The sequence below is a fragment of the Pseudonaja textilis genome, chromosome 1 (genome assembly GCF_049901715.1).
Source record: "Pseudonaja textilis isolate UNSWEBS1 chromosome 1, rPseTex1.2, whole genome shotgun sequence".
Taxonomy (NCBI): Eukaryota; Metazoa; Chordata; class Lepidosauria; order Squamata; family Elapidae; genus Pseudonaja; species Pseudonaja textilis.
In genome coordinates this window covers 241,622,141-241,635,205 of record NC_141990.1, presented here as the reverse complement: position 1 = coordinate 241,635,205, position 13,065 = coordinate 241,622,141, and the positions used below count along the sequence as shown (strand labels likewise).

Sequence of the window (13,065 nt, the reverse complement as noted above, 5' to 3'; positions counted from 1 at the left end):
TAAGTTGCATTAACAGAGGGATACAATCAAGATCAAGTGAGGAACTAATACCACTCTATAAAGCCTTAGTAAGACTACACCTAGAGTACTGCATCCAGTTTTGGTCACCACACTATAAAAAAGATGTTGAAACTCTAAAATGCAGAAAAGAGCAACCAGGATGATTAGGGGACTGGAGACTAAAACATATGAAGAATGGTTACAGGAACTGGGCATGGCTAGTCTAGTGAAGCGAAGGATCAGGGGAGCCATGATAGTAGTCTTCCAATATTTGAGAGAGGAGGGGGTCAAGCTATGTAGGCCAGACAAGGAATAATGGATGGAAACTGAACAAGGAGAAATTTAACCTGGAAATAAGGAGAAACTTTCTGACAGTGAGAACAATCAACCAATGGAACAGCTTGCCCTCAGAAGTTGTGGGAGTGCCATCACTTGAGACTTTCAAGAAGAGATTGGACTGCCATTTGTCAGAAATGGTGTAGGGTCTCCTGCTTGGGCAGGGGTTGGACTAGATGACCTACAAGATCCCTTCCAACTCTGATTATTTGTTACCTGCTAACACAGAGTTCAAATGCTTCTTCTTTTTTTCCTTTTTAATGCATGTATATGAAATCAGATGTTGATTTGTAAGACTAGAAATTGAATTGATGATGCACTAAACTTCTACAGTTCCAGCCTTACTGCTGAATACTAAGTGGATTTATAATCATTAAAATCAAATCCATCTTTTAATGCAAATAAATGCATTTTCCCTTTCCACTTCTACCAGTACATCACAACAGGCATTCACATTTCTATCAATATATAGCAGTGAACAACTTCTGATCAGACTAATTGAAAAATCAGTAAAAACTGGAGAGAATTAACAGAGTTAGTTAAAAATGACTATTTAATACCTACTTGCCAACTCCTACCCTTGCAAGTACAATATCAATTATATTAACCTACATCTTTTGGTAATTTCCAAGGGGAGTATTGTGCAACAAAATAAGATGGGATTCTAGGAGAGATAGCAGTGTTATTGAACATGTAACTAGCAATTATTGCCTAAGTTTACTATTTTTGTCTTCCTTAATTCTTGTATGTCATATTCATCTTTTCATTCATTCAGGGGATCACTTTCAAGTGCAAAACAAGATAAAAAGGCATTAATGAAATAAAAATAATCATTTCTGTGACTCATTTTGGAAGTGCCTATTGAAAAATATTTATTGAATAAAAAAATCACATTTGAGATTTTTTTTCTTTCATCTGGTTTCCAATCCTCTCTTTCATAGATTAATATGAATTCATATTGTTGGCTGAGCTGCAGGGCATGATGAACTTTTCAGCTATCAAATTCCATGGAAGCTTTTTGTGTACAGGCAGTTACCAAGTTAAAGAAATTTTTGGAAAGTTGCTGGAAATGAACTAAGCAGTTGGAAGAATTTAACTTTTTATTCAAAATACATTAAAGTTCGTTTTTAATATTCTGAATTGTTCATTCCAAGAAAGTAACTGGCATGTTTCCCCCAAAGGTCAATATCTCTGGTTTCTGTAAGAGCTCATGAGTTGTCAATAGGTTTTTTAGTTGTTGTTGTTGTTATAAAACATCTGTATACCAAGAATATAAAGATGAAATTCAAACATGCTGTCTAATGCTGACCATAATGTCTTTAAAAATCACTTAATTATTGTATTTATAGCCTTGCTATAAAAGGGCACTTCCTTTTCAACTCTATAGTTATATGCGGCATATCTTAAGAATTTATTTTCAAATGACTAAAGGTTTCAAAATTTAGAAATTTGATTGTTTTGTTTTACTGTACAAGGATGCACTAAATAAAAAGAGCAGAAAGTTTTGGTGTGAACGTTTATCTGCACAAGTGAGACATCTGCAGATCTGTACATTGGGGAAATAACCACTTCATAAATGCATGGCACAACATAGGAGAACGGACAATCAGGATAAGATTCAACAGTCCATCTGCATTTAAAAGACAAATGCCACTCTTTTGAAGACAGCAAAGTCCACATTTTGGACAGAGAGGATCATTGGTTTGAAAGAAGGGTCAAAAAGGCTATCTATGTCAAAATTGAACAGCCCTCTCTCAACAGAAGGGGAGGGATACAACATTATCTATCTCCAGTCTACTACACAGTCCTTTCAGCAGTTCCAAGACAGCTCCACACCCATTTGCTCTACTCAGGTGATCCTGACAACACAGATAAACCTCCAAGTGGCCTCAGTGACTCCCTAAAAGAATGCAAATGATCAGTTGTCTGCAAGGAATATAAAGCCTTCCATTCCCCACCATTTGTCAGAGCTGAAAAAGCTTCTTGGATGAGAAGTGAAATGTCTTTTTAAAAAATCCTGTTGCCTTTTGAAAAAAGCACCTTTGGGATGATTTGTTTCTGTTATCCTTTTACTGCTGCTTGTTTATCCAAAGATACTGAAAATCAATTAAATGTAGAAGAACACTGTGTAGTAAGAGATTTTATATTTGTCCTGTTATCAATAGCATATTGTAATCTATATAATTTCTCCATTGAACAACATTTCCTGCTACCTTCATAAAAATATACATTTAGTGAAGCAAGAGAGGAAGAGTTCAGGCTTATTATTTTTGGGTCCTCTAGTTCTGAAGTGCAATGGGGAAAGGGAGTGGAGGAAAGTTCTGTGCCCTGGTTCAAGGTAAGTGAATGTTTGGCTTGACACGAAGACCAATGTTTACAGAGCATTATTTTTTGGTAAGCTCTGGTATCTGGGAAAAGAAAAAAAAAACCAAATCAAGCAGCAAAAGAAGCCACTGTTCAATCTCTGAAGGGGATCATGTTGCAGTCTCTAAAACAGACGGAATGTGCTTCTGCTCAGTGGAATGATTTAAGCTGGGTTACTCCAGGAAAGGAAAAATATACTCAGGAAGAAAATTGTGAGAACAAGGATGTTTAGCAACGTAAAGTTGGAATCGACTATTGCTAAGGATGATCTGTTCCAATGTCTCCATAATAGTTAATGTAAGTACAGGTAGTCCTTGATTTACAGTCAGTCATGTAATGACTATTCGAAGTTACAACAACCTCAGAAAGGGTGCTTTACAACCTATAAAGCATTTTTGACTATATCAAAATGTTCCATCAAGCAAATTCACTAAAGAGGAAGCAGATCCATCAAGTAGATTCCTAGAGTTGAAGCAGATCCTCCTCACTAGGATTCTGCTTGATAAACTTCATGATTGTTAAGTGAGTCATGCAGTCATTAAGTGAATCCAGCATCCCCCTGACTTTCTTGTCAGAAGTCCATTGGGAACGTTGCAAATGGGGATCACATTAGAGCAGAACCTTGCAGCCATTACATGCCTTTAGTTGCCAAACTTATAACTTGTAAGCATTCCAGTGTCACCTTATAGGAGAGCTGAGCGGCATAACAATGTAATAAATGAATATATGCCAGTTACCAAGCACCCAAATTTTGATTATGTGATTGCAAGGATATTGTGATGTAAGTGTAAGGGCCAGTCATAAGTCACTTTTATCAGCATCTTTGTAACTTTAAACCTTAAATGAATAGTTGTAAGTCGAGGACTATTTGTATCTTCATATCTCTATTACTATTTCTAGCATCTCTGTCTCTAGCTTTATATATATCTATGAAAAAGAGTTCATAGCAGTAGGTTAGTACTACATGGGAGGTATCAGTGTTCATATAGCTCTTCCCCATATTTGCTAGTGGGAAATTGAAATTCTTCTGCAAAGAATGTTAGGAAGCTCCCACAAAACAAAAGGGAGGAAATTTTCATCAGATTTTGTCCTCATGCTCTGGGGTTAGAACATTAACGAACCCTCTGGATATGTATGAAAATGGTATGTTGTAAGGGAGGTATTTGGCAATAACCATCCCCATTCCTCAGCATGAGTTGTTATTGGATTTCAGTCCCTTTTGTTTGTAAAAGGGAAAGCTTGGATACAACCCAAAGTATTTGTAAAGAATTTTCTAATTTCTTACAGGAAAAGTGTTCTTTATGTTTTGAAAATATATTATCATTTTAGTCTCCTTTTTGTTGTTTTCTCCAGGTTTGGAGATACAGTAGCCCAAACTGTAAATAATATTTCAAGTCTGCAGTACTAGCTTGTAGGAACATAACTATTTATTTGTATATTAATTTGGGAAGGTATGAAATATAATAAATGAATTTACAGTTTCTGTCAATGGACGTGCTATGTGTACCAAAGTTTCTTTGTGTATTGTGTACCAAACAGGCTGCAGTTTTCAATAAAATTAATGATACCTGAAATGCAATGTGATCTCATAGAATTTGGTATAATCAAATATGATATGGGGATGGAGACAAATCCTTTTAATTTATTTGAAAAGGAAAATTACTTTTAATTTAAGACAATTCCCCATAAAAACATTTTATTGAACACAAAAAAGTGCAATGATTGGCTTTCTATTTTGTCTACTCCAGCTAAAGTCAGTCTTGGAAATTGGTCTATACACACTTAAAGGATTTGGAAGAAGTGCCTTCAATGTTAAACAAGCACAGCAACATCTCTTCCAGCCAAAAACAGCTGCATTTTTTTTTCAGACTTTTCTACAAGTCTGAAAGAAAAGATGCCATTCCTTTAACAGCTGGTAGAAAAAATTAACTTCTGAAAACATTGGTATCCCTGCCTAGATTATGACAAAGATTGAGAAAAGACATACTGCTTTAATTAGTAGCAGAATAGTGTTGTGTTAATGTGAGCATTTATTCCACATTACATAGTTTAGTTGTTGAAAGGGGTCATCAGAGTATTTTCCTACCCCCAATGCACTGAATCAACTTTCTTCCTTTGCATCTGGACAACCTCAGAGCTGCCAGAAGCCACAAGTAGTAGTAGTAGTAGTAGTAGTAGTAGTAGTAGTAGTAGTAGTGGTAGTATCAATATTATTGATGTAAGTTATCTTTATTTCTAAAATTAGTTGGTCATTTATTAGCAATTCATTCTCACGCTAACCATTCTCACTCACAGAAAGATTTGAGGGGGTAGGAACTCAATTCCTCTTCTCCTTTCCAGGAAAAAGAAGATGGAAACCTGGAATGGAAATGGAGTAAGGGGACAGGGAAAGAAAGAAAGACAGCATAAACTGAATGGAAATAGGACCAAGGGAAGACATAAGATACCGGTAATAAAACAAAGTTCCATTTAGGTATTACCAAAAGAGTTTAATTTAACCTATCAAACACCAGGCATGACCTCTGCCCCTCATAAATTAACTGGGTCGGTTAATCTTATCTTCAGGGGGATCCTTATTAGAGATTTGTATAATCGGCTCATTTGGTGTATTTTCTCTTGCTCAACTGCACAAATTGTTCCCAGTAAACGGAAAACAAATACCATAATATACAGATGTTAACTGAAGAGAAAAAAAAACCTGTACTTCCTATCAGGTGAATATTGTATAAAATATTTTGAGCCTTTTTAAAAGAGAGTTTTTAGATTTTTTAAAAATCCTGCCTTTATAATATAAATAAATCAGGGTCCAGAATATATCTAATAGTCCTTCCTCTCTTATTTTCTCTACAGCAACATTGAGTTCGGCTGAGAAAGAGTAACTGGTCCAAGGTCCCGAGGCAATCTTCATGCCTAAAGTGGGACTAGAACTCAGTGGTTCTTAGCATGGAGCCTTAGCCACTAGTTCAAATGGGCTCTTATATATATATAGCTGTTTTCTATCATTTACATATTTATATAGTAGTTATGTAGTTTTGCAGGACCAAATCTGGTTTTACATTGAAGTTTTTATATTCTACATACAAAATATATAATCAACAACAATTATATTCCCAAAGTCAAAATAAAAATAAAAGCCATTTCAACAGAATGATTAGCAACATTAATCCTTAGACTAGAGTAGCTAGATACATTTGGTTAGTATGTGAATTGTTATATTCTCCCATTTCCAAATAAAGTAACAATATACAGTAACAGAATATAATAGATCATAAGATCAAGACTTACAATTGTATTACAATCATTATGAAACAACTACAAGTCCTTATTGAGCTAAGCTCAGCTGTAGGCTAATGGTGTTACACATCTGGGCTGGTTTTCCTAGTTTCATTTGCAGTCATAGTACATTTGCAGTCATAATACATTTGCAGTCATAGTACATTTCATGCTCTATTTGTGGAGCAGTGACTATTTAGCTTGGCTAATGCAGCATTTTATCATGCTCTTAATTAAATCCTATGGAATTCCATGCCATATATATTGAAGCATATATTATGTTTCTGAAATATTTCCTATCCTTCCTGTCTTTACATGGTATCATAATGTTATGTTGTTGTTTCTATGTGGTTATAAACATGATTTATGTCTCTTTGGGAGCAGTTCCGCTCCATGCACTTTTGGATGAAGTCTGTTTGTTTTAGTTGCTACATTTAGGACGGAAGAGCTAGGAAGTTGATTTCCAATCTGTTCTACTCCTGCCTTTATCCTGGATATCTATTCTGGATAGGACAAATCCTTGACATACCTCAGTCAGCTGAACAATGAATGGATTAGTTTTGTCAATTTTAAGTGGGACTAGAAAAGAGGCTTCTCTTGAGTACCATCAGAGGGAGTACATTAGGCAAATGATATTGATGTCACTTTTTAAAAAGCAACAACTAGGTTTCTTTTTGCATCATTTATATTTTAAACACCCACTGGCTGAGACTTCTCTTTTGCTAATTCAGTAATTCTTATGCAGATTTTGTATGTGAGGGTGTGTGAGAGAAAATGTAAGTATTTAATAATATATATGTACATAACACTCTGCATAATCAGGTTATGCAGTATTTCCTTATCCTTTTCAAGTTTTCCCTTGACAATAATCAGAGGATATCTGGCAATATATTTTCAGACTAACAACTGCAGCTGACAACAAGTTATTTTTATTGATAAAGACATATTTGATACCAGTCTGGCATGCCCACAGTGTAAGCTACAGTTAGTGGTAACTTACCAACTGCAATTAGGGCTATCAACTCCATCAATAAGTGACATGGTTGTAAAGTCAAGTGTCACATGACAACATCTGACTTACATCAGTTCTGATGGCAGCCATTAAGTGAATCCCCACAGGTTGTTAAGTGTGATGGCACGAGACTGCAATCTATGACTTCCTGCCAGATTCCCCATTGACTTTGCTTGTTGGAAGCTGGCTGTGAACACTGCAAATGGTGATTACATAACTGTCCTTTACAGAATACTATGTAACTTGTAATGACCAGTCATTTTCTCCCTTCTATAGAAATATGTCTTTGTTCTTCCACACAGGAACTTGTGAGCCATAGGTGTTAAACATAGAGGAGTGTGATGGCTCAGCAGTCAAAGAATTGATCTTGTTAGCTGAAAGCTAACAGCCTGGGTTTGAGACTTGAATGCCGCACAACCAAGTGAGCTCCCCTTCCTTGCCCCAGCTCCTGCCCACCTAGCAGTTCGAAAGCATGCAAATGCAGGTAGATTAATAAGTACCACTTTGTTGGAAAGTAACAGTGTTTGGTGTACCTTTGGCACATAGCCATTCTGGTCACATGACCACAGAAAATGTCTTTGGACAACAGTGGCTCCTTCAGCCAAGAAACGGAGATCAGCACCATACCCTAGAGTCGGACATGACTGGACAGGGAAGGAAAACCTTCAACTACTAAACATGATGCATTAAACAAAGTAAAATGTATTACTAATATGCTGTATTTAAAATTACGGACACATAATTCAAATGATATTTAACTGTCCAGAAAAACATTTACTTCTGCTTCATTGACTATGCTAAAGCCTTTGATGGTGTGGATCACAACAAATTATGGCAAGTTCTTAAAGAGATGGTACCAGACCATCTTATTTGTCTCTTGAATAAACCTATATGCGGGTCAAGAAGCCACAGTGAGAACTGGATACGGAACAACTGATTTGTTCAAAATTGGGAAAGGGGTTCAGCAGAGCACATCATGACAAACGCGAGGCTAGATGAATCACAAGTTGGAATTAAGATTGCCAGGAAAAATATCAACAACCTCAGATATGCAGATGATACCACTCTAATGGCAAAAAGTGAAGAGGAACTAAAGAGCCTCTGGATGCGGGTGAAGGAGGAGAGTGCAAAAGTTGGCTTGAAACTCAACATTAAGAAAACTAAGATCATGGCATCCGGCCCTCTCAATTCCTGGCAAATAGATAAGGAAGAAATGGAGGTAGCAACAGATTTTATTTTCCTGGGCTCCAAGATCACTGCAGATGGGGACTATAGCCAAGAAATTAAAAGACATATTCAATTATCTCTTTCATTATTTATTATCTGGGAAGATAATAAATTGCTTGTTGCATTGTTTGTTGACAAAAATATCGCTCATACAGACCTTTTAGCTAAGTTCCTTAACTGGTCATTGAACAGGTAAGTGAATTTCTTGGCACTTAATGTTGAAGGAGATGGATGGGTGTTTTGCATACCAAAACCCAAGAACATGGACAAATCTTTGTTATAACAGCCTTTCTGTTAGCCCTTAAAACATCACTGCCCATTTCAAGAGCAAGTTTCTTGCAAGAATTTCTGATTGCTGATATTTTGTTTGGTTCCATTGTCACCTACATAGACATCTCTTTCCCAGCCTTGGCATTTTTTTGGCGTCTGTGTAGAATTGACTTGATTTTTATTATTGCTGTTGATGGATTTGACTTTGTTTCAACTGTTTCATAAAGATTTGTCTGTGCTACTGTTGACTTTAGTATTCAGAATACATTTGATGTTGGATTTGATGCATTCCATTCATAGTACTCATAACATTCATAGCACTGTTCGCTACTCTTTCATGTACTTTCCTCTGCAAAGTTTCTAGGAAATTGCTATTGACAGGATGCTATTCACAGAAGGACTTCAATGACTGCTAATAGAACACTGAGACTCAACCTCTTTCCATTATTTGGAGTAGAGGTAGTGGTATGCTGGTAAATAGTTAAGAACTAAATTTCCTGGCTCCATTGCTGACGCTGTGCTGCTAGCTATAGAACAGTCAATTACACTAAGTGGGGCTCAGCTCTGCTCTCAATCAGCTTGCAAAATTCTTGAAAATATAACTGAGGATAGGGCTATTTCATGATCCAGAAAACTGTTCAAGATGCAACAGCTGGAAACCAGGATCCATTGAATCTCCTTCAAGAGGTTCTTTTTTATATATAGGTGATGAACAGATCTTATGAAAAAAGGTAGATGAAAATTAGAAGCAAAAAAGCCTTGAAATTCCAATATGTAATTCATTGCTTTCCTCAGTCAAGTTGGCTGTTTTGCTCTTATATTAATACTAATATTGGCAGAACTTATTGAAACAATGCAAGAAACTTGACCGAAACCATATTCAGTGTTTTCTATTTCCAGCATCTTGAAAATCTAAACAGAGTACTGTAAATGATTACTTTGTCATCTACATTAACATTCAAAAGTAAGTAAATACTCCCAAAAAGAGTCTTGAATAGTCCAAATTACTGTTATGGATGGAGAGGGACACTAGCTTGATATCCTGGATTAAAAGCTCTACCATGTATTGGAATCACCAGTTTATCTGCATGACATTATGCTATTAACAACACTTTATGTAGTGGGTGTACTTTTATCAGAATTTGACATGTTGGAATTCATAATGTAGGATGCTGATAATAACCTTTAAAAGCCTTCATGGGTTAGGATCTGGATATCAGTGACACTGTTTCAAGTTGAATCTTGTGTGTGCTGGTTTAAAAGTATGTGAGGTACAATGGAAAGAGGCTCCGAGACAAGTATTTTCAGCTAAAATTTCCCTCCTGTGGAGTCAAGTTATTGTTAGTCACTAAGATTTGCCTGAATGAAGCTATACAACAAAGTAATAAATAAATATTGGATGGTTTTGTATTTGAACTACTTAATTTTGTTTTCAACAGGGATCAATATTGCGCATTTTTATTAAAATCTGAGCACCGAACATGCTATTCAGTGTTATTATTGTTACTTGTTACATTGCATGACTTTCATTATAATTTATATCTGTATAATGTCTATCTTATATATAATGTTTAACAATTTATATTGTTTTATTTGTTTCCTAGTATAATTTGATTGCTTATTATTAACCTATGACTATCACTAAGTGTTGTATCTTATGATTCTTGATGGATATATTTTATTTTTTTCTTTATGTACATTGAGAGCATATGCATCAAAGACAAATTCCTTGTGTCTTTGATGCATATGCTCTCAATGTACATAAAGAAAAAAAAGAATTCTATTCTATTCTATTCTAATCTATCTGGACTAAGGCAGCAGAGAAATTAAATGGATAAATAATCTTAGGACATCTGTATAAAGTGCCGTAAATATAACAGAATATATTGTTAAATAGTATTTATTCTTGAAAGGGCATATTTCTTCTTTATTTTGTTGCATATAATACTGTTATGCATCTGATACTTAGTAGAAATATCTAAACAACTAATGTGATCTGCAGTACATCACTGAATATGTCATTCATGTTACTTGTTTAGTAAACTGACAGCCAGTTCATGTAATATTTTCATACACAAAATCATAACATTCTTTTTGTTTATTAAATATTCAGAAAATATGCCTTTGTATTGTGTTCTTTAATGTAAATAATCTTGATTCTTGTGGCCAATGAAAGTGTGAATGGGATAGTCACAGATATTATTCAAAAAGTACCACAATTATTAAGATTTATATTTAGTGCATGATCAAGTCTCCATCATGTTAAGCTTGTATTTTCATGAATATATTCATGTAGTTTTCCTTGCAACAGTCCAAAAAATGATTTGTCATTGTTTTCTTCTGGAGTGATATTTTTTAATCTGCTAGCCTCCTGGTTGTATACTAACCATGCCTGACCTTGCTTCTGAACTCAGAGAAACCTGGCCCCATGCTCCCCCTCTTCAAATCAGGGAATAAGGGATAAACAGATGCCATTTGCTTGCAGAAAGAAATCTATTGCGTGAAACAACAGAATAACACGGTTGGAAGGGACCTTAGAAGTCTTCTAATCCAACCCCATGCTCAAGCAGGAGGCTCTATACCAGGGGTGTCCAACCTTGGCAATTTTAAGACTTGTGGACTTCAACTCCCAGAGTTCCTCAGCCAGCTTTGCTGGCTGAGGAACTCTGGGAGTTGAAGTCCACAAGTCTTAAAATGCCAAGGTTGGACACCCCTGCTCTATACCATTTCAGACAAATGGCTGTCAATTCTCTTTTTAAAAGCCTCCAATGATGGAGCACCCACTTAATTTCTGAAGTTAATTTCTGAAGTTTCCACTGATGGAAAAAAAAAAGCATCTGAACCTATTTCATTAGCTTTATTAGAATTTTTTTTAACATATATTAAAAACTTTATTCAAGGACTGAACAGGGTTTTTTTTTTTTCAAATTATTTTGATTCAGACTTCATTTTAGCATTCTTTTTAAAACTATAGATAAGGAAATGAGATCAGAACTAAGTATTGGGTATCATTTTTTTAAAGAAAAAAATCTCATTAGAGAAGTACTTAAATATTTGCCTAACTTAAAGTTATAAATGCAACACCAATTTTTAGGTTTATGTTTGTGGGAAATCAAATTATATTTTGTTATGCAGATATGTTACCTGGATTAGTCTGCATAATCAATTCTGCATTTGAATGCTTCTAGATCAATAGCTTTGTATCAGAATGAAACATGAATTACAGTGTTTTTTAAATAGATGATATTAGTAATTAAACTGAAAAAGTAATGGAATCTGGTACAAAACCAGAAGAAAAATAAAGGATATTTTTGAAAATCAGTAGAATATCTGCAATGATACTTTTCTTTGCAATTCCTGCAGCTTGGATTTCTTAAATTTCTGAATTGATTTTAGATCCACACAATATTGGTTTTATTGTCAGATCATAATACCAAATTAGGTATATGTTCTTTCAATTATTAATTATTTTATAAAATTTGTTTTATTCTTGTTCTCTAATGTATCTTTGCATTAAACTCTCTGTGTTTGCTTTTTTTTTTTAGTTTTGTCAACCTGGAGGATGGCATTTATCCAGAGAAAGGAAGCAGCCTACATTTTTTGTGGTGGTTTTGACAGATATAAACTCTGAACGACACTATTGTTCTTGCCTAACATTCTATGAAGCAGAGATCGATTTGCAGGTAAATATGACAACACATAACTTGAACAAGTAGGAGAGCATCTAAAAAGATTTCAACTTAGAAGGCACTAAAGTACCCTTATATATTTACTAGCACACTCTCTACCAGGTAACAGAATAACAGAAATGGAAGAGACCTTGGAGATCCTCTGGTCCAACCCTCTGATCAAGCAAGAGACCTTATATCATTTCAAACAAAAGAGTATGAAGTCTCTTTTTAAAAGCCTCCAGTGATGGAGCACCCACAACTTCTGAAGGCAAATGGTTCCACTGGTTTAGTTTTACATTGTTTCTCTCCTTGATTAGTTTCCATCCATTGCTTCTTGTCCTGCTTCTTGCCCTACTTCTAGAGCTTTGGAAAATAGATTGACCCCCTCTTTTTTGTGGCAGCCCTTCAAATATTGGAACACTGCTATCATTTAGACCAGGAATGTCAAACTTGATTTCATTGAGGGCAACATTAGGATTGTGTTTGACCTTGGAGGGCTGGTGGTGGGCATGGTCATGGTGAGCGTGACCAACTCGACATCACTCATGTTGGGGGCACCTGTGGTGGCCAAGTGCTAAGGCAGGATTTCCTGAGACCCTCCTTCCTTCTCGATATACCTTCCTTCCTTCCTTCCCTTTTTTTCCGTTCCTACTTCATTCTCTTTCTTCTTCCTTATTTCCTTACTAGCTCTATACCTGTGCTTCACTACAAAACTATGTGATTGGGCTTAGTTTTTGGAGAGGAAAATAAGGAGGGGGGAATTGTGCCTCCGCCTACCAGCATCCATCAGTATTCATCTGGCTAATGTCCTTTCAGTCTGTGAGGACTTTTTGGAAACTGAAACAGTATTTGCTGTGTGAGCAACAAGAAGACAGCAAGGAGCCTAGGTGTGTCTTAGCTCAACTCTTCTGT

General features: G+C 35.6%; 1 protein-coding gene across 3 annotated transcripts in view; it reads left to right on the top strand.

Annotated features, from left to right (window-relative positions):
• SBF2 (SET binding factor 2) overlaps nucleotides 1-13,065 on the top strand; it is a 220,791-nt gene that overhangs the window by 61,677 nt on the left and 146,049 nt on the right. For 2 of the 3 annotated variants that reach the window (XM_026706467.2, XM_026706466.2), the window contains exon 3: nucleotides 12,028-12,165. In XM_026706467.2, coding sequence (XP_026562252.1) covers nucleotides 12,028-12,165 — 138 coding nt within the window. Of the gene's footprint in view, nucleotides 1-2,930; nucleotides 2,998-12,027; nucleotides 12,166-13,065 lie in introns of those variants that run through there. The other variant, XM_087921093.1, reaches the window with a different exon arrangement.